The following is a 26,862-nucleotide window of genomic DNA, read 5'->3' as shown; positions in this document are numbered from 1 at the left end:
GCTAATTTCATTATAGTATAACTTCGAAGATATTCAACAAACTGATCCAAAAACCTTCTACATTTTTCGCCTTACGTAATCAGAAAAGGAGAGTTTTTCGTCACGCTACAGAATATAGAAATCTCGCGTCGCGTCACGCTCGAGTGAGAACGAGACTGGCTCTGCGATAAAGCCGAACGTAACTCGTGGTGGGATATCAAACCGACGAGAAATGAGCACGAGGTAACAGCAAAAACGCAGAAGTTTACTTTTACCACGGAGCGGGACTCTTGTTGTAATATAAGATATTATATCCGTATATACAGTGGCTGGTACACTTGTAATTACGGATCATTGTTCTACTACTACTATACTACTACTAATAACGCATCTATACGTGTATCGCGAAAAAGAAGAGTGAAAGATCTGCATCATCAAAGACTCACCATCAAAGCAATCAGAAGCAGCATCTGCTAAGCAAGACGACACGTTGACAGATAATCGGATTAAATCAGGCTGACATAAGACATTATTCCTTAGCCCCCGGACAAGATTTAAGACTGTCAATAATCGAAATTGAATAAAGATAAAACGACATCGATCGCAAAAAAACAATCTAAGCAACGACAAGTGACATTGCTGAGAGCATTACAGTGACAAGTGTTCGATCTTTTAAAAGCAATTATTTCCTCGTGTTCAAAGGCAAAATCGAAGAATATGTCCCTACAGTTTAGCATTGATAACATTTTGGGTGGAAAGATGAACGAAGCGAGCGCAATTACCGACCCGATCCCCACCACTCAAATGACAACATCGAGTTCGATTGTACCCTATATGCGAGCTTCCTTGACCGCTGCTGCCGCCGCCGCTGCCGCAAACTACCCGAGCTCTGGTCTGGCTGCTTGCTACTCCTACATCTATCCATACGTCGCTTCATCACCTGGAATGTACACTGGATCAGGTATGTTTTATCAAGTTTTTACTAATTGTTTGTTGTTTTCTTATGAAATATATAGTCTAACTTTATATGGTGTTTTTTAAAGTGTTTTTAGCATTTCATTTGTTTGGAAGAGCATAAATCACGTAAATCATAATTTAAGTGATACAATTAAACGGTCATTTTAAACACAGACGTTTAGTAATTTCGTTATTTGCGTAAAATTTCCTGATTCGTCCGATTTCGAACGATAAATTCGAGGATCAAACCTCGATGACGTCACGACGGTTAATTCTCCCATATTCAAATGGAGAAGAATGATTGAGCAAATTTTGATGTATCTACGTGTTGTGATGGCACCCATATACCTGTTGTCCTAACGACAGCGGGTTCATACCTGTTAAACTAATAGAATGAGCTCATCTATATCCATTAAGGGCAACGCTTATAATTCCAACGGAGTGTAGGCCGGTGTGGTGCTTGTTGGTTTTAAAGGTGATTACTAACATTTTGTCTACTCCTAAAGTAAACACAAGTGGTATACTCACGCAAAACTTGGTCGGATTAAAATCGGTATCCAAGGACGGTTACCGTATTAGCATTTATTTATCTCTTTCGCGATTGGCGTAACTTATCGGTGAGGTTTGCGCAATTGCGACATTTGTTTGCTTGTTAAGCTGTAACTGGAATTATACACACCGAGTGCGGTATTTTGATAAACGTTTCAAAGACGACACAAAATTTCATTAAATCCGACATCCGACATTTTGAAAGTAAATAATGCCATTTTCCATGAACAATTTGAAAAAGCGCATTCGGCAAAACAGATTACTTGTCGTTTTAAACAAACGCTCAATATACGCCCTTGGTTAAAAGCCTCAGTAGAAGCCGAAAACGTCGATAATTTGCAAAAAATTGGTTTAACCAGCCTCGAGCGAACCGTTTTGTTGATTTAAGAGATTACGCACGCCTGGTAAAGGGTTGCTCTTCCATTTTTACTGGCTTTTTCCAACTCAGGCTTTTCTTATCCATTAATCTCAGGTAGATCGTTTACATGGCCATCTGGCTTGGACTTAACCTGGCCTTGTGTCGCAAGATAAAACGAATTTCATGCTTTAATGGTACGACTTGATCAGATAGTGTCGCTATAATAACATTCTCGGCAATTTTCAAAATCACTCGATTTTTAATGCCAACCATTATAGATGAACGATAAGTTTTTTCTCATCGAAATGTTAAGCTTCTTACACAAATTCAAAACGCTATCAAAGCGTCTCTTTCTAAGGAGAGTGGGCGAATGAAGGGAACTCTGTTAAAAGCGGTAATTGCGACGACAGTTATCAATAAACGTAAATAAATCGTGAAGGATTGGGCTTACATTAACCAGGCTTGTGTCGGTTTTGGTATGCTTCTTTTTGTTACGATAACTTACAAATATTTTACTGGGTGTCAATTAGACCTAACTCAGTAAATTTTGGCGTCGTATTGTGCTCGTCGCCCGTGGTTCATGTAAGCTGCAGTCATGGATAAAATGAAAGCAAACACATTAACGTTTGGATACATGAACAGTGAACATAGACAGTAACCGTCTTGTTTTCGAAATTTCGCTTCATTATCGGTGTAATCGTGAAAAACGCGCTAATGGAATCGGTTTAATCCCCGAAGTCGTATTCGATTTCATAAGCTAACACCACCAAACCAGTCAAACGCAAGGCAGATTGGGCTCAAATTACGTGGAACCCTATATAACGCTTACCCTATTTTGCCTTCTCACAAAGGGTGCTTAGACGTCAAGACAAGGGATTAGAGCGATATTTTTCTTTGAGCAACCCTATTTTAATAGTACTTGAAGTGATCGGGAGGGCCTCGTGTGTTTTTCTCCTTACGAGGGAAAGGATTATCCCTCACTGCATGCCTGAGCAAACTCAAAAAAACGAATTTGCTTTGTCCTGTTTGCTTCATTTTAGTTTCTGGCTGTTTTTTTGTCAGTTTTTGCCCTGTCGATTTCGCCGTTTCACGCTTGGACGCTCATGAAGAAAAAACTCCTTTATTCTAGAAAATTTTCGTTATTTTGTCGTTTGACGGTGCTGCTTAGGTCTTTGAATTATAATATGCTTTAACAAAAGCTGGTTGATGGAACTGTACTTTTTATTCACTCTCAAGCATTACAATCATATACTAATCCGTCCATGTTTTAAGCGATATTAGTGTACAACAAATTATACGCTAAGCGGTTGATCGCGACGACAAACAATTGTGATTATTATCAAAGCTCGCTGTGTTGGCTGTCAGGACACTTGACAATCCGAATTGGTTTCCTTAGGATTAAACAACGATAAGTGTTAGATGACGAAACGGTTTCTTTAATCTTGCGACTGTTCTTAGAGTGTTTTCCGTTTTTTGTCGTCACGTTTTAAAGCCAATTAGTGCCTTCTGTTTTACACGCGATGCTGATTGTGAAACTCTACTTAACGCTCCCAATGGGATGGCCTGGCCGAGTTCGAGGTTAAACATAGGGGAGTGTCCTTGCTGTGCCGTTTTATCTGAACATTTCAGAATGGATATAAATTAATCAGTTAATAACCGGGGTTCCAACCGCAATTTCAACCTTCTGCGTGTTCCCTCAGGGCAGGAAAACGCAGATCATTATCAGATTAAAAATATTTGAACAATCAATCCGAGCCCAAATCGCTCGTTTTTACAGATCGCTTGTAATTACAAGTGCACCTGGTACCGTTACGTCATTGCGTCGAAGCGGAAGTCTAGCAATGACATCATGTTTTCCCAAGAGTTCTCTGCAAACAGCAGAAGGGTTAAATTTAATTCTAACTTAAATAATCCGTTAATATCCACGGAATATGGAAAACAACATTCCATTTATCGGTGTTGTATATCACATGAGTGGGATGTGATATTCTTTGTCGAACAGGATATTTTTTAATTCCCAAGCGAAAGCGGGTAGTGAAACCTCCTTATCGCCAAAGGTGGTCTTAAAACTTTAATACCTCGTGTCGCGATCGAAAGGCGATAGGTGAGCTGCCGATATGAATAATGACGGGCTACTGGTTTGAAGTAGGAAAAAAAGGAACTTTCTGGAAGGAAAACTATTCGAATGACATAATTCAAACGTGCCACCGTGAGAAAGTACGCCGCAAAACGAGCAATTGGAATCGATAGGAATATTAATGGATGTTTCTTTGTTGCAAGGAGAGTTGCGTTCGGCCGCATATCGCAGACATCGGGGCGTCTAGAATTAGGGAGTTAATGGTACAAAGATTATGTCGATACCGACTTTTCGCGTCGTTCTCATACGTCAAACACGAAAGACATCTTTTTTAAGAGCAGCCCAGCCGTTGCGTGAGTTGCAAAATTAACACAGCGGTTGTCCCACCTTTAGAGCACTCTTTGGCTCGTGACATTTACACGGAAACTGAACGATGACACTGCGCCAGTCTCTACCATTTCAGTACCTGTGGTTTATAGAGCCTATAACTTTTTCATTAAACGGAACTAGCGGTTTATGTGCGATCCAGGTTTTGACGTGTACAGGTGTACCGGTTTCTTTATACCAGATTATAAAGTTGTTACGGGTGACGCTAAAACAACTTAAGCTGAAAATCGGATTGAAACTTGTTTTTATGGATCGGTTACATCCTGCTCAAATGACATTCATGTCATAGCTTTATCGTTATATGACGACCCGGCAAGACCGCTTATCGTAAAATCATTGCCCGGACAATCACTCAAGCAGTATGTAATCAACCATCAACACTATTGGTTAAATATACCGCAAACGTTTGATCACATCCGACGGCGAATCAAAGTTAAAACCACTTACGTCTCGTTAGGATTGGTACAAGTCTTGGTAAAATCGTGACATCAAACGAGATTTTTTTTGGTAAGTTGAACGAATAGTTGTCAGAACGGTCGTTTAATAGTTACATCACATAACTTATTAGTTTCAAAACGAAAAAAAAACATTCTGAAAGTTATATAGACTTTGTTTGGAATTCGTTTGCTTATCGCGGAATGCTGTTAGAAACTGAGGTATTGGCTTATCGATTTGGCCTTTTTAGATTACAAAGTGGGTGATCAGTATGGTTTGTATTATTTTGAAAATACTTCACATGTTTTCAAAACGTACTACAGTATTCTACGTTTGTGACAAACCTAATTTTAATTCCAGCGCCAATAACGGCTCAAGTATTTTGCCACAAAATCAAAATTGAAAACTGATTTTTTGTTTATTCCAAACACCCTCTGAGCTAAAAAAAAACATCAGCAATATCACGGCTTGACTCAAGCCCAATCATTGGGGTCCAGCAGTTGGAATAAAAGTCAAATATCCGGATTAGGCAAGTCGGAACCAATCTGACGGGTTCTCTAAAAAATGATAACAAATAACTCGACCATTAGCGGCGAATTGAGACGTGACTGTAACTCGGATTGTCGAAGTGAGAAAAGCGATATGTCTTTCGTCAAAGTTATAGGAGCGATAAAAACAAATATTACCGAAATTTTATCTCTCTCATTTGGCGATAGACCCTCTTACTCAATAGTCAGACGGCTGCATATTTTTGTAATAACGCTCTATTGGCGCAATATTTTCGTCTAACTTTAAACTAAATAACTTAGCGGTAATAGTAGACAATGGCCGCCATAACCAAGCGAAATTACCCGACTGTGCATGAGCGTCCTAGATCGGATTACTGGAAAATACGCGTTTTATTTCGTAGTATAACTTTGTGATACCCACCCACGACGAAATGTGTTAGCTGGTCACAGCGGGAGGCTGGATTTACCAAGGTATCGGCCTGCCAAGTAATCCATCACAAAATATAAAAACGCAGTCCATTCAATTTGATATCTCTTTTAATGGTTTTCTCTGGCCACTGAAGTAAGCCTTTTGGCGCGTTGAAGCAATCGATTATAAATATAATTCGCAAGTATTACTTTCTATGGCATCTTCCATCGTGATCCGTTGAGATAAGCGCATGATAAATGTTCATCTAGCAAGAATCTGTTCCTTCAAAACGCAATGACCTGGCGTTACTTATATTTCAAACCGACATCTTAACTGATAGCGAAGGCCGATAAACATCGCATTAAATGTATTTGTTTCGGAGAACCTCTTCGACCAGAATTCATTACATAAAAACTAAAAGATTGACACGTGTTATTGATACACAAACATTACACAGGGTACGTTAACCATGAAGTAATTTCTTGCGGGTTACTCGTATGATTTTAAAAGGAAAAGTCAGATGTTTTGAAGCCTATATCAAGTATATGAATGAAAACGTCGCTCGTTAACGACAGATTAGTGTTAAAAAGCAAGTGTCGATAGCGACGAAACACACTCTGTGACGTTCTGAGCCCCAGCAAGTTAAGTACCGGGTGTCGTGTTTATCTCGGTCTGTTACGAATCCATTAAGATCGCGCTTAAAAACACGATAATACCCAGATCCTCGCACTCTCGTTTATACAAAATGAACAAAGCGCCATGAGAAAACACTCTTTAGTTCGTCGATCCGTCACAGTCAGATTGGGAGGTCCATAGCACTCTGGATTGCATCATACGCGCCCATACGTTCTCCTACACCCTGAGTAGGATCAGTTGTCTTTTAAGAAAGATTTGTCAAGTATCACTCGTTATTAAGACGCTTCCAGTTATCTGACGCGCGGTTAAAATACGTCCTTGTTTTAATACCCCGCCTCTTACTTTCACCCTATAGGACTATAGGTCATTAAGCTTATCGTCTTCGATAATATTCATGCCTTTTGTGCAGTGTTATGGTCTTACAGTGACATAGTCCCGCCTACGCCCGGTGGTGACTCATTGTCGAATAACCTGATTTTTGGATGTCTCATAAGTCCACTGCCTGATTTTATTTTGTACATAGGAATTTTATATTAGGAATAAAAAGGTTCCGACATTTTGAATACAAAATTTAAATTTCTGTTGTTACTTTCAAGCTTGCTCCCCATCGCTATTGTCTCCATACGCTTTCGCCGCTGCTGCAGCTGCAGCCGCCGCCAACACTGCAACGCCGGGAAGTTTCTTTCCTCCTGGAATGATCGGTGGAACCGCTCCACCAACCCCAGGATTCTTCTATCGACTCCCGGCTAAGCGTAAGCGTCGCCACAGAACAATCTTCACCGAAGATCAGCTTGAAGCGTTGGAGAATATGTTCCAAAAGACTCACTATCCGGATGTGGTCATGCGCGAACAATTGGCGGAGAAAGTGGAACTCAAAGAGGAAAGAGTTGAGGTTAGAACCAATCCCATCTAAATAACAATTCAACCCCAAAGTGAATAAAATGATTTCGAAAGTTGTCTGATCACTGCATCGTTTATAACCCTTTATCACGTTTCCAGGTTTGGTTCAAGAACCGTCGCGCAAAATGGCGTAAGCAAAAAAGGGAACGTGAACTGATGAAGGCTGAAACTGGCAGCAGTGGTTCAGCAGCATCTGACCACTTACCCTCAAGCCCTGAAAGGTAAAATCATCAGCCTTTTTTTACGTTGTACCTTCTTTGATTTTTTCGAATATCTTTTGCCGTAACCGCAGTGACTTGACAATTTCAGAGCACAGAGTGTCAGTCCGTCTCCTCGCTACAGCGGACTGTGTGGCAACAGCAGTTGTGACGATGATATCGAGTATGGCGTCATTCCCCGTGGCGTCATGGTGGTACCAGGTCAAAAGATGGGCGTCTCAATTGAGTAAAGTTCCTGGAAATTGCCATTTTAATGAAAACTCTAACAATTTCTCAACGGCTTTTTGGGTAAAAATATTTAAACTTACTTCAACACTTCTAAATTCAAGACTATGGTGTTCCATGTACTTTTGTGGTAAATTGGCACCGAAAGGTGTGCTAATTTGCTGCTAAGTTTAGGTTTTTTTCTAAAAGTTCCTCCCCTAACTAAACAACATGTTACTGCCATTTTCAGCTTTGCTGAACCCGTCTGTCCATTACGTTTCCTCTTTGTGTGCCGCTGGCATTGATTGTCATGCGTTTTTTATTTTTTACAAGAAGATATTAAAACGGCCCTCTGGTAGGGTATCATTTTGCCTTTTTGTTTGTATTTTAATCCTCGTGTTCTTGCGACGTGCTGGGTACAGTGATGTGTAAATTAAGTCGGCCGATGCACCGGAATTGTCCGGTTCGAACATTGTCTGAAACAACGGCGGAAGTAATTGGGTTTAAGGGGTGCTGAGTTTTGCGTCAGAACGCAGGCAAATTACGTCACAACTTAAAATATACCAATCATGTTGACCAGCGATGGCACGCGTTCGTTATTCCATTTGTTGTAGATAAAGATCTCATCAACGTAAGCAAACGTCTGCCAAAAACTGCTTATTCAAACTTCTTCCCAAGTTTTGGTTGTTTTCTCAAATCAAAAGCTTGCCCGTGGCGCGCCCTTTTGAAGCACGCAGTGTCTCGTTGGGAACTGATCGTCTTGGGAAAATGAACAATTGTTTGCATTTCTAGACGTAAACAAACGGAACGGAATAAGCAAAGCGAGAATCTGACTTTGAACAAACACTGCTGGCGGCGGTAACCTCCAAATTGTCTGTTTCGTTTCGTCAGTGTATTTGAACACTGATTAATTATTATCGCATTTTATAATGAACGTTTGGATTTATGCCGTCTAGTATCGAAGATCTTTTTGACCAAGAAAATTAAACTTCAATTACGACCGATAAAAGTTTTATAACCTGCTAAAATAATATATCCTATAGAAACCTTTTTTGCTTTACAAAATGACAAAAAACACTCCTATACAGCATGCATGCAGAAAAAAAAGGTTCACAGCTCTAAAATTTTCGTTTCATACCCGCAATAAAATATAAGTCGGAATCTTAATCCACTGTAATGTCGAGTGCTCTTCGGGTGAATAGGCTATTTTGAAAAATTTTAATCATTTAAGTAGATTACCGCTAAACGTCCGGTGTTTTCACTTCGGAGTGGACTAGTCCGTTTTTGGCTCCGGCGTATGCTGTAATTTTGCGATTAAAGGCACAACTTTTGAAGGGAATTAAAGTAATCTGAAAATATATTATTACAGCGTAACACACACGTCGTGCCATTTTATCTTATTTTAAAACTTTAATTGTAGCTTGGACATCACATTACACCAAGTACAACTTCAATGCAGAGTCAGGTCGTGCCACGACCTTAAAACAAATGTCTGCATTTTTCGTTGTCTACATATAAAATTCATTGTCGGGTTACATTTAATAACAGGTCTAGCCTAGCATTTTAGCGGAGTGTTTAATTGTGAAGGTTAGCGATTTTCGGCTTTACATAGGTTATCAAAAATACTTTCAAAACAAAATCAGTATGGAATTTAAAAGTGATTGCAGGATGTTATGCGATGTAACATCGCTGAATCAATAAGCTCCACATTCCGTCATGCTGTTGCGCCAGCTTACCTCACATTTACTCACGCTACGGTGTTTGTTCAAGTGGAACTAAGACAGGCAAAAGCACGAGCGAGCGAGTCAAAACTCAAAACTTCTGTTTAGGCAACGGCGCTTAGGCTTAGGACTTAATAACACCAAAAAGCTTTTTGCGAATACCAAACTTTGGGTTTCCAGATCTACACATGTGGCAGTGAAGTTCAAATCTTCGTTTACAGTTGAGCACTGTTGCGCTTCCGGGTTGCAGTTATCATGCGGTTAGCCTAAATTTAAATTTGGCTTCATTTACCTCGTTTTTTCTTTTTGAAATTTTATTTACAGGTTTTAATTACCAAATTATTCGAGTAATTAAGCGAATATTAATTGCTACAAAGTGCGCGCCGGTCTTATCGATTTTCCGAAATCGTGGCAGTACCTATGTTTGATATGTATTGGCTTCAAAACAACTTACCTGCGATTCGGCAGCAAAATTTCAAACAAATGCAAAATAAAACGAATTCCTTACGGTTTGCCACTGCAACGATAACAATGCCTATTGCCCAGAAATGAGCGAAAAACACACCAAGGAACGGAAACCTATAATTGCATGCAGCCTTTCGTCAGCACGTAGGTAGACTAAAACTTCATTGAGAACGCGCCATTCGAAGAAACGTTAGAAGTCACACACTAATGAAAGCGTGACCGTTTACGCCTGTGCCATATACTGGCCTGCTACTTCTCTGTGTTGTATTCCACTTTCTCCGTTTCTTGAAGGCCAACACGTCACTGTACCTAAATGTTCATTTTTGTATTGAGTATTAATATAATGGCTACGCAGCGAGTCTATGCGCTGGTGTTGTCTACCATGCAAATAACGTGGACTTTTTACAGTCATCATTTGCCAAAAATGAAGTGATAGTAACTCGGTAAATGTTAATGCTTCATGCTGATTGGGCAACTATTGTTGTCAAGATTGATTGTAAAACTGTATTACATCAAAAATGTGGCCACTATGTCTTATGCTTGCTGGCTAAGCTTTTTATGAGAAAATCGATGCTGTTTGTTATTTTCTTTGAAGTTATTGTCCATGATGCCGGCTATCATTGTTAGTTATTGTTAATCTTGTATTCTGCTGCTACAAAGTCTACTTCTATTGATGCAGCTGGTATGCACGGGAAACATTTGCAAGCAAATGCGACCGCTGTAAAGTTTTTTTTACCAGATTTTAAGAAAGAAGCCATCTGCGATGGTTAAATTTTTTAAAACCGTCTGGTATACGGTTCATTTTTAAATGCGGGACATTATGGTATGTAACTTTGTATGTGAATTGTTGCAGTTTAACATGTGATACGTGTCGAGTGACAATTACTTCAGTATCAAACATGTTATGAACGCTGCTTTATCTCGTTATGGTGCCGTCCAATCATCTTGAAATTTGTGTTTCACCTCTGGACTAGAAATTTTAGCTGTTATAGCACAACTTTTGGTAATTGCCATTTTATGTTCTTATATTTGGTTTGGACAATCCATCTTTCCGCCTTCTGTTTGATGTTTATTAATAGTGTGTACAAGTGCCTTATGTTGACTGTACTGGTATAATTGGAAAGTTTCATAAAATAACTCAAAACATTTTGTAAAAAAGTTAACAGCACTATTTACATCCCCGTCATTTTCAAGTTTAATTTCTTAAAAATTTTCACGCAAGACAGGTCTTGCTCACTTGATATTTTTGGTCTACCAAAACCAACTATAAATGCAGGTCATTTTTATCAGCGGAGCTGATATTAAAAATATTCTTTATGATGTCGTCTTACTGGTTAAGATCGTTCTTGTGAGACTTTTCGTTGCATTTTTATGAACCACGTTTGCGTTTTCGATAACACAGCAAAACTGATACATACAATCTTGTGTACTTGCCTGTAGTTTGAAAATGACAGCTGCATGCTAAAGGAAAGTGTTGTTTGTTTTAATATGCACGATAACCAGGGCTTTAAGACGTGAATCCACTGCCAAATATTCGTTGATTGTATGTCAAATTGTGTTCCAACCGATAAAAATAAAAGGGATTGCATCGGAATAGTTTTTGGTTGATTTATGTACAGTTAGGCTAGACACATTTATAAAAGTCGATAAGCTTATTGAAGAAAAGAGTTGTGATACTAGCGCAGGAAAGAAGCAAATACGAATGAATGAAATATAATATGTAAAGCCACTACAATTTTAAACATTGTTGAGCATGAAATGGTATAAAGGACAAGTAATTTATAAGAGATAATTGGAATACTGTTTGTTGAAGCTGAAACATGTAATTGTAAGTATTACTATTACAATAAGCGGCAAACACACAAAACGAACAAATAAACGTTTAATGGCATAATAGTAATACCGAGACAGCTATAATTTCTAGTCTTTAAGCCCACCTGCAGAGCCAGTAAAAAGGTTACAACCGACGCAAAACGACATCAAACTCTTAAGTAAGCTTTTGCTTCATATGAAAACAAAAATTACTGTTTAATCATGGTTATTACCCCGCGCTGAACAAATTACACCATGTACGTAAAGCTAATAAGAAGAAAAGAGGCATGTCCACGACTTAGCATATTGTGTGTGGCATCACAATAACACGCCATTTTACGCTTTTAAATGACCAGTTAGTATTGTGATAATGGTCACACCGCTCAAGCGTTCATTCAGCTCAGCAAGAGCAGGCTAGGAACTTCTTGTTTGCATGGGTTATAACAATGTCGCTGACAAAATTTCTTTAGGAGTGGGGACTTTACGTCTTTTCGAAATGACGTAATACAGTACAAACCACTTGTGATATAAGCCATGTAACCCGTACGAAGGACTGGAAAAAACTACTAAGCAAAACACTTTTATAAGAAACTCTTTCAGTCTCTCAACATTCAATTGCTTAACGTTGGATACTGATATTTAAGTATAGGTTTCTTACAGAGATTTTTAATTGATTAAAACATGAACATGTTTTAAACAAAAGTTCACTGAGCAAAGGCAGAATTGGTTGTTTTCAGTTGAGAAAACAAACAAGCATACAATTTTATACACGCCGCGTTGAAATCTGACACAGCAAAGAACGCAAGAAACGAAAACAGCTTCTTCACATTAAGTTGGCCCAATACAATTGTTCCCTAGCTTTTCGAAAAGAGGCCTCTATTAGTTTCGATGAATGAACTTGAAACAAAATCTGTTTTGACGCTTGCTGTATATCGGTCAGAGACGCAGCAATTTCACAAGATGATAAATTGGTAATGTATTCTACAACAGGATATTTTAAGGAGAAAATCTCGGTAACTGATTAAGCCGCGATATCTTCTTTCATGAGATTCGAAAAAAGGTTTTTAAGAGGCTAGTCTTCTGAAAAATCACGTGCAATGCTTTGTGCTTTTGCCGAGTGATACACGTAGGCGTGAAAATTATACGCAAAAATGTTTTTTTTCTATTTTACACGTCAAACGTGTTTGAAAGTCATTTTGAAACCTTGGAAAACAGATCCCTTATTGCTTCTCGCATATCAAAAGCTCACTGAAGCATGTAGCAGAGTCAAAGGGGTTTGACGTCACCGTAAAAGTACAAAGTGGAATCCGAGAATGATGACAGATCTTAATGTTTTGTACTTAATTGTGATTGGTTTATTAACCAAGATAATTTGTTTTTCACATGTCTGCGTTTTTATTGATGAAAACCCTTTAGCTTATGGTTGATGGAAGCCAATAAATTGCTGTAAACGTTGAACGTTTATAAACGCTAAACGTTTATAAACGCTGCGAAATTTAAAGTTTTGAATTAAACAAAGAATCACTAAGACCATTCTGGATTTTTTCGACTTTTGGTTTATTTTCTTAAAAGTTAGGTGAAGTCATTCAGAACATAAGTTAAATCAGTTTGATCTGTTGGAGCCGTCAGGCTTTACTGCATAGAGAGTAGAGCGGCTAACGCAGAACAAAGATTTCTTCTCTTTTGGCTGGCGATATCTCAATTGAAATGATTTGAAGCGTTAAATCTTCCTTCTTCAGTTCATTTACGTGCATTTCTCACAATTTTGTGGAGCTTTTAACACTAGTTTAACATATGAGACAGTAAAACTAAATACGTGATCCTTTTCTCATCTACTTAAGGACGAAATAGAAATATCGTTGAAACCTGCCATACTCATAAACATTAGCCCGCAGAAGGCGTTATGTAGTTAGTAAAGTTGTTTGCAAAACACCGAAAAACAGATGGTTTTTAGTAGCTAAAAAAATTGCAGGAGAAAGTATATCAATATACTGTTGTATTTAATCAATACAGGGTGACCGAAGCATGCACAAAACAGCAGATGTGAACATTTTGATTTAATTAACTCGCAGTTTGTACAGAAATTGTTTAATCCCTGTTTGCACTAAAATTCAACTTGCTCGAGTAACAGTGAAATAGCGTCATCTAGCGGTAGAATAATGAACAACCATAAGGGAGCCGCTGCTGACATTTGTCGATGTATCTATGACTTGTGTGGGAGTAGTCGGCTATTATTTAGAAAGCATTCCAAAACACCATTCTATAATATTGATTAAACTTTAGAAACAACACCACTGGTTGCATAACTGACTGGAAACTAAAAATTAATTAGCAAAAAAATTAAAATTATTCACTCTTCACTTTACCAAACCATGTGAAATAACAAACAGAGATATCAAACAACTCACTATAAGTTCCTGAAATTTGTATGTGTACTAAAACGGTAAGGCACACCACGAATGCTACAATAACATAAAAATCTTTAACTTACGTTGTTGTTGCCACATCTTGTTTATATTCTTAAGTTACCATTTTGTTTATATTTATACATGGGCAAAGTGTTATTTTGTTACAATTAAATACAACAGTTACGTAATACTAATTCTCCAATAAAAGCTTCTTTCGCTTGTTGATATTTCATCACACAAAACAAACAGGGTCCCATTGTGGCAAGACAATCTACGATGTCATCGTCATTGCCAACTTCTGACATATTACAGCGAATAACATACTCGTTTTCCAGATATTGCACTGCTTCACTTTTTTTATCAATGTTGTTCAGTAATTTTGCAGAGTAATGCATTGTGTTAGCAACGTCCCCATCTGAATTTCTATCGAATGTTATTTCGTTTTGTATATCACTTGCGTTGTTGAAGTATGATTCGGCTTGCTCAAACTTTTCAAGGCAAAGAAAACAACGTCAAGAACAATCAACAACAACAACAACAACAAAAAACAACAGTCAAGCCAAGATTTTGGTCATTTTCATAGTCAGGACCCTTCTTTCTTATATTCAGAGACTCTTCAAATTGTTCAAGAGCATGATGAAAATCCTTTTTTTCATAGTGACATCGCCCTTTGTTGTAAACAAAAAGTGCATTGTTTTTGTCGCATTTGTTCTGGTTACTTTTCCTAGCTTCATTAAGAGCATTTTCAAACTGTGCCATTGCACCATGATATCTTGTAACTTTTAGTACGCCCACTCCATAGTTATTAATATCTGTGATATTTATTGTGTCATTTGCAACTGCTGCTGTGTAGTGGTAAATGAAATGAGTTAAAGCTTCATCAAATCTTGTACAATCAACAAGACATTTTGCAAGTAACTGGTGGCATTTTAAACACGTTTACTCCTTATTTGAATCCCTTGGTATTTTTTGTAAAATTTCAAGCAAATCTTGAAATTCTTCTTCTGCTTTGGCATATTTCTTCATTTGTTATAAAGCATGGCCAATTCTGAACTTCAAGTAAACCAGCTTTTCAGTGTAAGACATATCAGTTTCATCGCTTTAACACTTCCTGCTGAAATAACTCAATGGAATTTTCATACATATGCAGAAAGTAGTATATTCCCTGCACAGAATGTTCTACATTGCGAAGAGCAAATCCTTGGATTGGCTGAAAATAAAAAATTTCAGACATAACACTTTGCAAAGAATGAGAAGTATCAAAATACTTCACCAAAGAGTACTTGCCAACAGTATCTAACAGCTCTGATACATATCTTTTGGAAGTTATGCGTTTCCGAATCATTTAATTTGCAGCCTTCTTTTACATGTAAAATCTTAAACGAACTTCACATGCAACAGCAAATAAAAGTTTGTATTTGCTTGGATCACGAAGTGTTGCGCATTCAACGCCATGATAATCAGGGATTCCACAGGATACGCAAACAACGTCGTAGTCAACCGTTTGCGATCCACTCGCCTCATATATTTGTGCAGCCAAGGGGTTAGAGGAATCAAGGAACATGTGAAATTAACATGATTTCAAAATCCACATGACAACTCTCCCACCATCTACAAGCAGCAGCGTATATCGAAACTATGCTATTACTATCGAAAGTTTGGAGAGTCGGCTAGAAAATGCACAAAGTGCTGCAAATGATACAAACCAACCGGCAACGGGCAATCGTCAATCAACACGACTTTGTCAGCATCAGCCCGACCTGAAACCTTTAGAAAGGGTCAACATCATTAGTAAGCAACGTCAACACCGACGCAAACCTGCACCACAAACGATCGACGACAACGTCCACACAAATTCGGGTTGAAGAGCCACCACCGATCGTGCAGCCAATGAAGCGTTCTTCGGACAAAAGTAATTCGTATAAGATGCCTTATCGAAGTAAAGCTTACGAATTTTATGTTAACACTTGTTTTTGCAGTTCGTGTAATTTTTCTAACCTGAAATTTCTGTTGCTCGCTTGTCGAAAATCTTTTGGACTAAGATTTCTATAAATCACCAGAAACTCTGTTGAACAAATTTTTGAAGTTGTCATTCCAGGTCGTCTGCTTTGCAAAGAGAAAAGATTATAGTCTAAGCTTGTAGCTGTCCTGTTGTGGCCTGGTGGTCATCAAACTCTAGAAAAAAATTCATCAATGGAGAAATTGCAACGTTACAGCCAGGACGTATATTTGAAACTTAGAAGTACCCTGGCTATCACAAGTCTGTGGCAATGTGTGGAAGAGTTGCTTGAAAACAGTATTGATGCTGGCGCTACAGATGTTGCAATAAAGTTGGATTTGTCTAAATTGTCGGTAAAAATTACAGATAATGGCTGTGGATTTTCGATGGAGAGTTTAAAACTTGCAGGAAAGTGATAAGCTATTTTTTCAGTTTCTTCTAACCGTAACATAACTTAACTCCAATGAAACCTTAAATAGCTAAAATCAACTTTTTGCATACCCATTCTCCTAACTTAACCACATATCTTTAACAACAGGGTGTGTGACCTATAGACATGGTGAAAATAGTAACTTCGTATAAATTAGGCCATTTTATTTCATGATTTATAGGCTAGGCCAGGAGTGTCCAACCTTTTTTGCTTTCAAGGGCCAAATAAAGGATGTTTTAATCCTAGGATGACTAAGCACAACATAACGGTACACCAGACTGCAGAGTATGACAAGAGCACAATCGAGATTTGTTTTCAAAACGGCATTGCACACCGGGTCTAATTGGTGTCTCCAAAAAAGGAGACGCCAAGTTTTTCTTTCTCTGCGGACTAGTTTTTCCCACGAAGTTTTCTGTAGATCGCAGGTTGGACATCCCTGAGCTAGACTATATGACTTTTTGAGCCAGTGTGATGCAGAGGTGCACAACCATTACCGAATAACATGACAGTTTTGGTAGCAGAGGTCTAGCCTAGTATACAAATGCATCACATAGTTGTGCATTTTTTGCATTTAGACCTTTTATGACAATCAAAATATAACCAAGCAGTAGCATGATCTAAATAAGTAGGCTATACTGTAAGTAATCCATTTTGGCCACAATATTATATGCCGAGAAACGCTTTTGCAGGAGTCAGATATTCAACAAACAAAGAAAATGTTCCACATGATAGTAAAAAGCCCTTGTATTTTGGGAGAAAGGGTGAAGCATTGTCAAGCATGGCTAACTTGTCATCACATCTTCAAATTACTACATGTACTAACGGCCAGGTGTACACAAAGACTGTAAACAAATTTAACAAAACTGGGGATACTATATGCTTGGATAACAATTCAAAGAACAGGGGACATGGCTCATCAGTGACAGTACAGGATCTTTTTTCAACAATGCCAGTTAGAAGAGCATCGATTGTTCCAAATACTGAACTGGAGAAAATTCAATTCATTCTCAACCAAATTGCTTTAGTCCATCCTCACATATTATTTAATTTAATTGAAGTGAGAAGTAACTTCAAGAGGCGCATAGTGCGTGACATAGATATACTCTCAAGGTAAGTATCATTCCTAAAACGTGCCTAGTGTACAAGTTTACAATCATATCAAAGTGACTAAGTAGTGTAACAAAGTGAACAAAGTAGTGTAACAAAGTGATTTTTTCATTCATTTTTTTATTTATCACCTTTAATGTGTGGGACGAAAAATAGTGCTAATGCAGGTGACCACGAACATATTAGTAGAAGTTATGGTAACAATTTTCACTAATCAGACGGGCAAATGTGGCAAGGTCTCGAGGGCAAAAATGTGCATTATGAAATAATATGAGAAAATAAAAAAGTTACTGGTGTTAGAACGGCCACCAAACCGCTTGCCTTCTTTTTGATGCGCTATTGTTCACTCGTGTACTAGACCCAACAAACCTTTGCATTGATGGTAGAGTTGTTTTTATTCGATATGCTTTTCAGTACATTTAAGTTAAAGTTGTTTGTTGCAGTGAATACACCATTAAAGCATTTGTCACAGGTTTACTCAACTATTTGGTTCAACCTTCCACTTTGAAAAGACTGCAAAAACTACAAACGGGATGGAAATTAATGTTTATATCAGCAAAACTTTACATCATAGCAAATCTTTGCAGTTTGTTTATATCAACAAAAAATTAATTTTTAATGTATTACACTGTCAACTATTTAGCGTGTTATATTTGGTATATGTCACATTACTTTTCTGGGAAACATACATTTCGTCTATTTCTAACACTTTAATAGACTAAAATTCATCAATTGATGAAAGATATGCAAAAGAAGAAACGATCACAAGAAGACCATAATTCGCATCTGGTCTACATGATTTTGATTCAGTAAGTTATTCCGTAATTCCTATTTTAGACACTTAAATCAAGCAGGTAAATTCAAAATTTGAATGCTTGTTGGTAAAATATTTATTAAGGTGTGATCCTGCAGACTACGTAAAGGATCAGGAAACAGGTATCGAATTTTGTGATTGGCACCCTATACTCTTTGCTGTGCAATCTATTATGGATAATCTTAATACTGATGAATCCAAAGCAAAAAGCTTCTCACAATCCTATAAAGAAGGAGACAATGTAAGATTTAATTTAAGGAACTCATAATGTTTAGTTATATATATGATACAATAGAAGCTCGTTAACTCGATGTTGAAGAGGCCGTTGAAATCACCTCGAACTGTTTCAAGTTGTAAAATTGGGCCAGAATATTCATGACAACGAGACTCAGCAATGACAGATATGTCGTAATGGGGATCAATGGGCATGTGTTTTTGTTACATAGCACTTTTTATACATTTTATTGTGATTCCTAAAATATGAAATGTGAAATAGATAATTATGTTGTTTACTTAGTAAGGCCAATCAAGTTTCTTCAACTAATCTTCGAAGAAATCACTTTACACCTGGGATAAAAAATTAAAATGTCAACCCAATACAAAATCGAATCACTATCGATTTTATGTTATAATGAATAATGTTTTGACTAATGCCCAGGTAGCAGGCTTTATTTTGATTTCTCCACAACTTCCATGTATAATGGGCCTTTTTTATGCCCTACGGACCACAATACATTATAAGTTAACTAAACTTTTGAATTAACGAGCTTTGAGTTATTATTGGTTGTTTACAAGTAATTTAACAGGCAAATCTGGTGGGCCAATGGAGTTACTTGCAAGGTTATGTTAATGACTGTTTACTGCATACGTTCTCTTGGCATTGTATTGTACTGTGGACATTTGTCAGGTGCAGTTTCAAACCAATGGGACAACCTTTGACTCTGCTGTTGACTTTGTATGTATGATGGGAAGAAAAGCTGAAAGAAACTCCTTCGCTGAAACAAAGGTAGACAAAAGCACAACTGGTCACACTGGAGAATTTTCTAACAATGCTCCAGATTCTTCTCGTGTAATGGGTCAGGACTCCAATTTAAAGTCTGCCAAAGAAAAGAAGATGGGAGCAAGAAATAATGATAATTACAAACTGGGACCAGGTTGAAGAATACGTTAAGGGCTTAACACATTTTTTTATATAAAGTTTCTTTCAGAAAAACTGTTTCAATTTTTTCAGATTGGATTGAACAGGCTGATGCAAAGTTTGGTAAAATTTACATAAATGTGAAAACTGGATGTGTCAGAAGAGATAAGCCATGCCTGAAACGACAAAATAACACACAGTTGACTCAAGGCAACTTACCATGCCCAAAAGTTGATATTTGGTAGGTTATTTATATGGGCTGTTAATGTTTGATATTTATTCTAGGAAACTCTACGAAGGGCAAAAAAGAAAAAACGTCTATTGGATTTCAGTTCATTGACAGTGTGTCAAGGTAATAGGTTAATTGGTTTTATTTAGATTCTAGATGCAATTAGGCTATTGACATATGTAAGGGGACTGTTCGGGGGGTAAAATTCTTGAACCTCATAAATATCTCCCATTAAAAATTTTTTGCTTATGCCTATGAGTTAGGCCATAAAAAAATCCATTTTATTTTATGGCAATGGTTTAAAACTTTTCAAACAGGTTTGGTTGTTCTATGAAGTTGTTTAGTTAATATCATCATTTCAAATTAGTGATCGAATTACTGGATAAAAGAATTTAAACTAGTTAGCACAAAAAAACAAAACATGCAACATGTGTAAGTTTTCTATGATGAGCATAATGAATACAGTGTATGGCTATGACCATCGACATAGTAACTTTATCTGTGGTTGCAATATGTATTTACCAGGTTACCTAAACAACATGAACATACTTTTGTAGAAATAAGGAATTTTCCAAGAAAATGGTGTTTGTTCCTCCAGTTTGTCCTAAGGTTTGTTTTTTTTTGGTATTTTATGTCATCTTAAACCCAGCTTTTCGATTCTTATCATGATGTATTTGCTAAAATTAGCTCAATGCCAGATGCATGTGCAACAAAAAATTCATGAAAAATGAAATAGAGTTAAAGTTGCCCAAGGAAATGTTTCAGAGTCTACAAGTTAGTAATGTTTTACTTAAGTTAACTCTGCTTACTTGTATTGTATAACATTTAATGAGTAGCTTGAAGCGCTTTTTTAATCAAAAAAGAAGGAAACTTTTTCCTGAAACATGTTAACACCACAAAGAGTTTAAAATAAGCTGTTTGAATTATTACTGTTAATCTATTAGCATAATTAAAACCTTGCTATCACTTAATTTTATAAACACAATAGGTTATAGGGCAGGTTGACAACAAGTTTATTGCATGCCACGCCAAATCTTCTTCCCCCAGTCAAAGGTTACTTCTTCTTTTTGATCAGCATGCAGTGCATGAGAGAATAAGACTTGAATCCTACCTCAAGAGTAAACCATTATTTCTTAACTATTTTATGATCCGTGAGACTAGGTTTTAGTTGTATACCATGCGTTGCCCTTGATCATTTTTGAACTATACAGTTTTTGTTCATATATGAGGTATTGCGTTATGTTGCAAACTGTAGATACACATTGCGTAACGTTAGCTTATAGGATGCTACATATCAAAAAATGCAGATGAATTAAGTGACTGTGATGGAAGTAAGAAAGTTTCATCTGTTGCACTAAAAAGAACTCTTACTCTCAAATTGGATGATATTGAAACAAGACACCTCACTGAAAACATACAAGTCTTTGCTAACTCGGGAATCGATTTCACTATTCACAGCCACCATGGCAAAAGAACGGAATGTGAGTTATCAGTTGTTATGTCATGTGAGTTCTAAAAGGCATATCATGTAAAATTAGCAAACTATATTATTCATGCAATCTTAATAAATATCGTGCATTTATTGACATCCTGCTACAAAGTATGCTTCAGTGGTTAGCTACATACTTTATTTATGAAAAATTCTAAATGTTGCTAATACATATGTTATACTGTCGACAAATTTTAAATGTTTTCAGTAACAATTACAAGAATACCAAAGTTTCTCATGAACGATTATCAAAGTGGGCACCCGAATCTGGAAACTGTGGTTCATGAGCTGGTCCAAGAACGAATTCAGGTTCTGGGAAGGTTTGATAAAAATGGTTGACATAACATTATACTATTGGCTCAATAGTGCAGTACAGTATTGTAGTGGGTAGAGCACCAGTTTTTTAATTATACAAATCGTGTTATGTGTTTAGCATTGCTACACTATTTTTACAATACCTTTGGGTGGGGTATTCATAACACTTGCACTCGATCAGTGGTTTTTGTTAAACAGTTCTCAATTCAGACAAGACCAAATAAACTGAACAATCCAATAAAAATGTATGTTCACAGTATTTACTTGAAAAATGCTGGCAGACAAGCGTGATAATTGAGTAATCATCTCTGGGTTTAAGTCGTAATAGATTTCTTAGTGCACGGTTCTATATTTCGTTGCTATGCCATACCATTTGCAGTATTTCAAGCAGAATTAATAAACTAATAATCATTCTAACACTTTTTATTAAGTTCAATGCAGGTATACTAATTGGCATTGATAAATATAATGCTTAAGTTTTTTTTAGACATTGGCAAGAGGTCCAGTTGGTGTTACCATGTCTCCAATATTATTCAACATTTTATGCTCAAAGGCTTGTCATGGGGCAATAAAATTTGGTGATCCACTTACGAAAGAACAATGCTCCAAGCTTTTACAAGATCTAGGCGGCTGTAAACTTCCCTTCCAGTGTGCTCATGGAAGACCATCCATTTATCCTATGCTAGAACTTCCAGAAGAAATACCTGCAGAACAAATTAATGTTAAGAAATTATTCCTCGCTGTTACACAGGCAGAAGCTAATTTTTTACAAAATTAAAAGCATTTGTTGAAGAAAATTGCTTTTGCGTCTTGTGTTATTAGTTTGTCAATACGCCCATTGATATCTTATATTGTTGTGGGTATTGCAAGTTTGCCACAATAAAAAGTTACCGTATGTAAACTGTTCCCTGAGAAATTCAGTAGTTAATTAGGGGAATTTTTGTAGGGATCTGATTTACAAATACGCTACATCCAGGTCTAGACGTCTTTGCATACTGGTGCAAACCAGTCATAGAAGATTACGCTGTCCGGTTCACAAAAAACTTAGATTCCATACTGGTCTTGACTTCCTTGTTTCAGCTATTGATTGCCAACAATCGAGGATACTAGCCTAGGGTACTTGGGGTCTAGTATACGAGTGCACAACCACGTCATGCATTATTATACTAGAACACCAATTCCAAAATTAAGACGTCATTTGGTTGTGCACTTCTGCACTAAACCCGAAGAATGAGTAATAATATCGAAAAACCGCTGGTCTATTTCAACTTTACTGCATTACAGCTGTAGGCTACTGTTATACTTAACTTAACACATTTTAGGCTGTTACTACTTCAATGTTCAGGAAAAATAGTGTATACTTAACTATATATATCCCTGTAAAACTGTTTTTCCGATTCCTTGCTAACTTAATAACTTAACTTTATAGTTACAACAATGTCACAAAATTTAACTTTTTGTTTACTCCCAGGTTGGAAAGTTTGCTGTTATTGGTGAGAAATCGCCGTGCAACAAGATGAAACAATAATTATTACTTACGCAATTAATTTCAACCTTACTCAACACACTTTCCAATCAGGGTACAGGGACATATCCCCCCAATTTTTGATCAATTAAGATTATAGTTTATCATAATTGGAACTGTATTCTGTAACTGCCAATGCATATCACACCGAGTTTTCCCTTCCAAAGTTTTCTAGCAAAATAGGTCCCTGATTACCATAAACGTTTCACGTGCACTTTGACAAGTCTCATGTGTGCACCACAATTTTTATTAAATATTAAAATATGTAGGCTGCATTAAATAGTTTATGACCTACTTTATATCAAGTTAAAATCTTCAAGGTTAGTTTTATATCATTTTAATATTGAAATGATTGCTTACCAAGTTTAGGATTGGGGCCTAAGGGGTTGCACCTTTGCTAGTTGCTATTGTAACTTTTAACTGTATTATATTTTTTCCAAGTAAGAAGATAATATGTATACTGGGGTACTAAAATTACTATTTATAAAAGGGAGCACTGTTTGTGGATTGTAACTTTCATTTTGACATATGAACTATTATTGTAGAACTGTTGTGTATCATAGACAAAATGTCAGCAGCATCTAATGTAGAAGAAAGTTCTTCTCAAGATAAAGGGAAATATGTCTGTGTGGAGTGTGAAGCTCCTTCAGATAAACTCTATTCCACTTTTCCTGGCAGTGGAAACGTAAGAATAGAACATTGCAAGAAATGCAAAGAACCAGTGGACAGATATATTGAACATGATGTAACCCTTCAACTGCTTGATTTGCTTCTTCTTAGTAAGCCTGTTTGGCGTCATGTTTTGATTAATCAGGAAACAACTTATCTTCATTGGAAAATCGCAGTGATATGTTTATTTTGCAATGGTTACATGAAGCTGATCACATCATCTTCGTTAAACGAGTTTAATCCAAATAAATCAATGAATGATGATGACTTTGTATTTCAAGCTGCAAAACAAGTCGAGCTGTATGTTTTATCATTTGTGTCGGGCCTAGAACTGATGGCATATCTCCTTTTTGTTTTATTTTTCAATTATCTTATGGTAAAATGCAAGCTATTTAATGGACTTACATGGAAAAAAATGCGACTTGGTTTTATGGAAAAGCCCACTTCGATGGAAATAATTAGGTGCCTACTTTTGTCTGGAGCAGGAAAATTATTGTTTATCCCAGCTATAATATGGGCACAAGGAGAAAGCCCGTTGTATCTGCAAATGATTATATTTTATGTCATGCTTTGTAGTTCTTTGGCTTTCAGCTTGATTGTTAATTGCTCATTGGTGAAGGGTATATTTATTATAGTGTTATCAAATGTTTTTGGAATTTCTTTCATTCACCCAATTGATATGTGGCTGCGTTCTTTGGATTTGTTTTAAGTCATAAAACCTTTCATTGTTAACATATATTTCAGGCGAATAATTAAATTCAAATAATTTGCTGGACTAAAACATTTTTATTATGAAAATGACTTTAGACTGAAGTTGTTGAATACACCAGTTGTTTAAAATTATTTCATTCCCCAGCTATTTAAGTTTCAGTTTAGTTTTTTATTTACTTGTTTCTGCCACTTGATAAAATTTTAAAACCTTTCACAAAGTTTATGCACATGGAACAGAAGTTTGTGACTACAAAGTATTTAGTTAGTATAATGCCATAATATCAAACAGTTGTTTGAAGCAAAAACTGTGATATATTTTACTGGTTACCGCTGTAAGGCAGCAGAGAGTTCGGAAAAGCTAACGCTTGAAATGTATTCGAAAGGTTATGTATCAGCCGATAAATATAATGATTGTTTTTGGTTCAAGCAAGCATCTGCAAAATATTAACAGCACGCACTTTGTCTTTGGATGTGTTAGAGCTAATTAATTAAATTTATTAAGGCACATTGCCCAATTTTTTGTGTTATGCCCATGGTGATGCTTTTTTCAGAAAGCACGAAACTTTTTCTGCTGAGTGTCAATTGGTGATTACCTAAAGTTAACTGTGATATAATTTTCCACGATATAACACACTTGTTCAGGCGTTTTAATCTGAATAGAAGACTTAGACGTTTCCAAGTCGTTGTAGAGTTACGTAAATTATACCTGTTTAGCTTTACGCGCCGTGGAGCGTAATGTCAATGCAATTTACAGCTTTGCCTGGTAGCGACTGGTTCCATAGAAGTTTCTATCAAAATATATCGAGCGGAAAAGTTCTAATTTGAATGTGAATAGTAATGGCGTAATACAGTATATAAGAGCAGTGATGAAGAGTTATCACCAATTTTAAACCGCTCATTTTTTTGACTGCCTTTGCTTTGGTTGCATGGCCAAAAACGCCATCAATCCCTATCATACTGCGACAGCATGGGCTATTCTTCTGCCGAAAACGTGTCGCCTCGTGTCAAGTTGCCCCAATAAGCGGTGAATTTATAAAAGAGAAACCATCGTTCGTTCTGCATATCAGCGGAAACTGCTTTTATAAGCGATTTTCTGTATAAACCGTTTCTACTATCAAGCCGGGTTTACTGCACAGTCTTTCAGTATAGGCCTATTACATTAGTCGATAAGTATTAAATAGGGCATCAATAAATAACTTAATAAAGCATGTTATGACAAGTTATATGAGAAGGACTAAATTCGCAGCGAGCAATAACCACAAATGGTCCGGCATATATTTAGCCTACCTTCTCCAAATAAACCATTTGCAAAACAATGCAAACGAATTCAAAAACCCGTGACAGGAAAAGTTGTGTTGTGGACAATGTGAGATAGGGAATTTTATGGATCATTTAAACAAAATGGGGCAATGATTGACGAATGATGGTCTTCGACATTTCCTCTCATTTATCTCGATGACTTTTGTTTAAATTTTTACTTTCTTAAAAATGCGTAACTCCTTTGTATTGCAATATCGCAGATGGTTCTGAAATGCGTGAATAAATCTGATTAAAATTCCGATTTATTTTCTATTGGTAGGCCTGTAACCCTTGCACAACAAAAAATCGATTTAAGTTCTAAACGAAATATGCTTCACTGGGTTGTTTTATCTGAATGAAAGTAAAAATTTTTGGTCGTAACTTTATACCCAACACATCTTATATTAGGCTACTGTAATTGGACAAATGTAAATAAACCGGATCTCTTGAAATATGTTTCGCAAAAAGCAAGATATGCCCTTATCTAATACATGAGATACAATGTTCATGTTCTAACTTCCACCTTGCTGCGCAGAGCTTTTGAGCAAACAAACATTTTCGAATTAATCCGTGCACCAATGCGTGTACACATTCGCTTGAGGTTATATAGCCCGTTACAATTTGATAAAGCTATGTGTTTTTTTAATGTAGCCAAAATAGATTTCTATAAACCAATAAGCATTCCAGCAAAAAGCGAGATTGTTTTATCGTTGTTCTAGGAAAAAGTTCTTTGAAAAGTTTATCTGATGGGAAAATTGAATTTCTTTGAAAGTATCCTGTTTTTGTACGTTTTGAAAAACAAGATTACCGATTTGGGCGACCTCAGCTTCTGGCCCTTGGCAAAGCTTGGTCACGATCATCCGACTAACGACATGATTCAAGATATATTTGTGACGTTTTGCGGCATAATTAATCGGAAAAATCACGTATACCTGATGCTAAATCATTATTTTAGCTGGCGGCGGAAAAGCAGGCCTCTTTGTTTCGTCTTCATTTCATAACGGTGATGTCATATAGGACTCAGTCGCTTTGAGAAGTTGTTTTCGCAAAGTCGCATCGAAAACCACATCTGTTCCAGTCAAACTTACGCAGAAATACAAGTGATCAAAGTTA

The 26,862-nt window shown here is 36.8% G+C and overlaps 3 protein-coding genes across 7 annotated transcripts; all 3 read left to right on the top strand.

The window, feature by feature from the left end:
- Positions 1-178: 178 nt before the first annotated feature.
- Positions 179-11,398, top strand: LOC143445100 (uncharacterized). Its single transcript, XM_076943962.1, has 4 exons — positions 179-940; positions 6,893-7,188; positions 7,296-7,417; positions 7,506-11,398. The coding sequence occupies exons 1-4, from the start codon at positions 697-699 to the stop codon at positions 7,642-7,644; spliced, it is 801 nt and encodes a 266-aa protein (XP_076800077.1). The 5' UTR covers positions 179-696; the 3' UTR covers positions 7,645-11,398.
- A 5,046-nt stretch (positions 11,399-16,444) lies between these two features.
- LOC143446431 (DNA mismatch repair protein Mlh3-like) lies at positions 16,445-22,456 on the top strand. 5 transcript variants are annotated; one of them, XM_076946055.1, is made up of 13 exons: positions 16,445-17,563; positions 18,033-18,105; positions 18,278-18,369; positions 18,459-18,615; positions 19,282-19,528; positions 19,606-19,722; positions 19,798-19,864; positions 20,299-20,350; positions 20,429-20,515; positions 20,730-20,859; positions 21,049-21,222; positions 21,439-21,539; positions 22,033-22,456. In XM_076946055.1, exons 1-13 carry the CDS (start codon positions 17,121-17,123, stop codon positions 22,321-22,323), a joined length of 2,031 nt encoding a protein of 676 aa, XP_076802170.1. In that variant the 5' UTR covers positions 16,445-17,120; the 3' UTR covers positions 22,324-22,456. The 5 variants fall into 5 exon arrangements, with proteins under 5 accessions (XP_076802170.1, XP_076802169.1, XP_076802168.1 ...); XM_076946054.1 differs by having other exon boundaries at positions 18,033-18,180; positions 19,288-19,528; XM_076946053.1 differs by having other exon boundaries at positions 18,033-18,180.
- A 71-nt stretch (positions 22,457-22,527) lies between these two features.
- On the top strand, positions 22,528-24,878 carry LOC143446432 (protein ARV1-like). The gene has a single exon (XM_076946059.1). The coding sequence runs from the start codon at positions 23,639-23,641 to the stop codon at positions 24,446-24,448; it is 810 nt and encodes a 269-aa protein (XP_076802174.1). The 5' UTR covers positions 22,528-23,638; the 3' UTR covers positions 24,449-24,878.
- Positions 24,879-26,862: the final 1,984 nt, after the last annotated feature.

This window comes from Clavelina lepadiformis, chromosome 2 (genome assembly GCF_947623445.1).
Source record: "Clavelina lepadiformis chromosome 2, kaClaLepa1.1, whole genome shotgun sequence".
NCBI classification, from domain to species: domain Eukaryota; kingdom Metazoa; phylum Chordata; class Ascidiacea; order Aplousobranchia; family Clavelinidae; genus Clavelina; species Clavelina lepadiformis.
The sequence above is the reverse complement of the archived record's forward strand: the minus strand, read 5'-3'. Positions and strand labels throughout refer to the sequence as shown.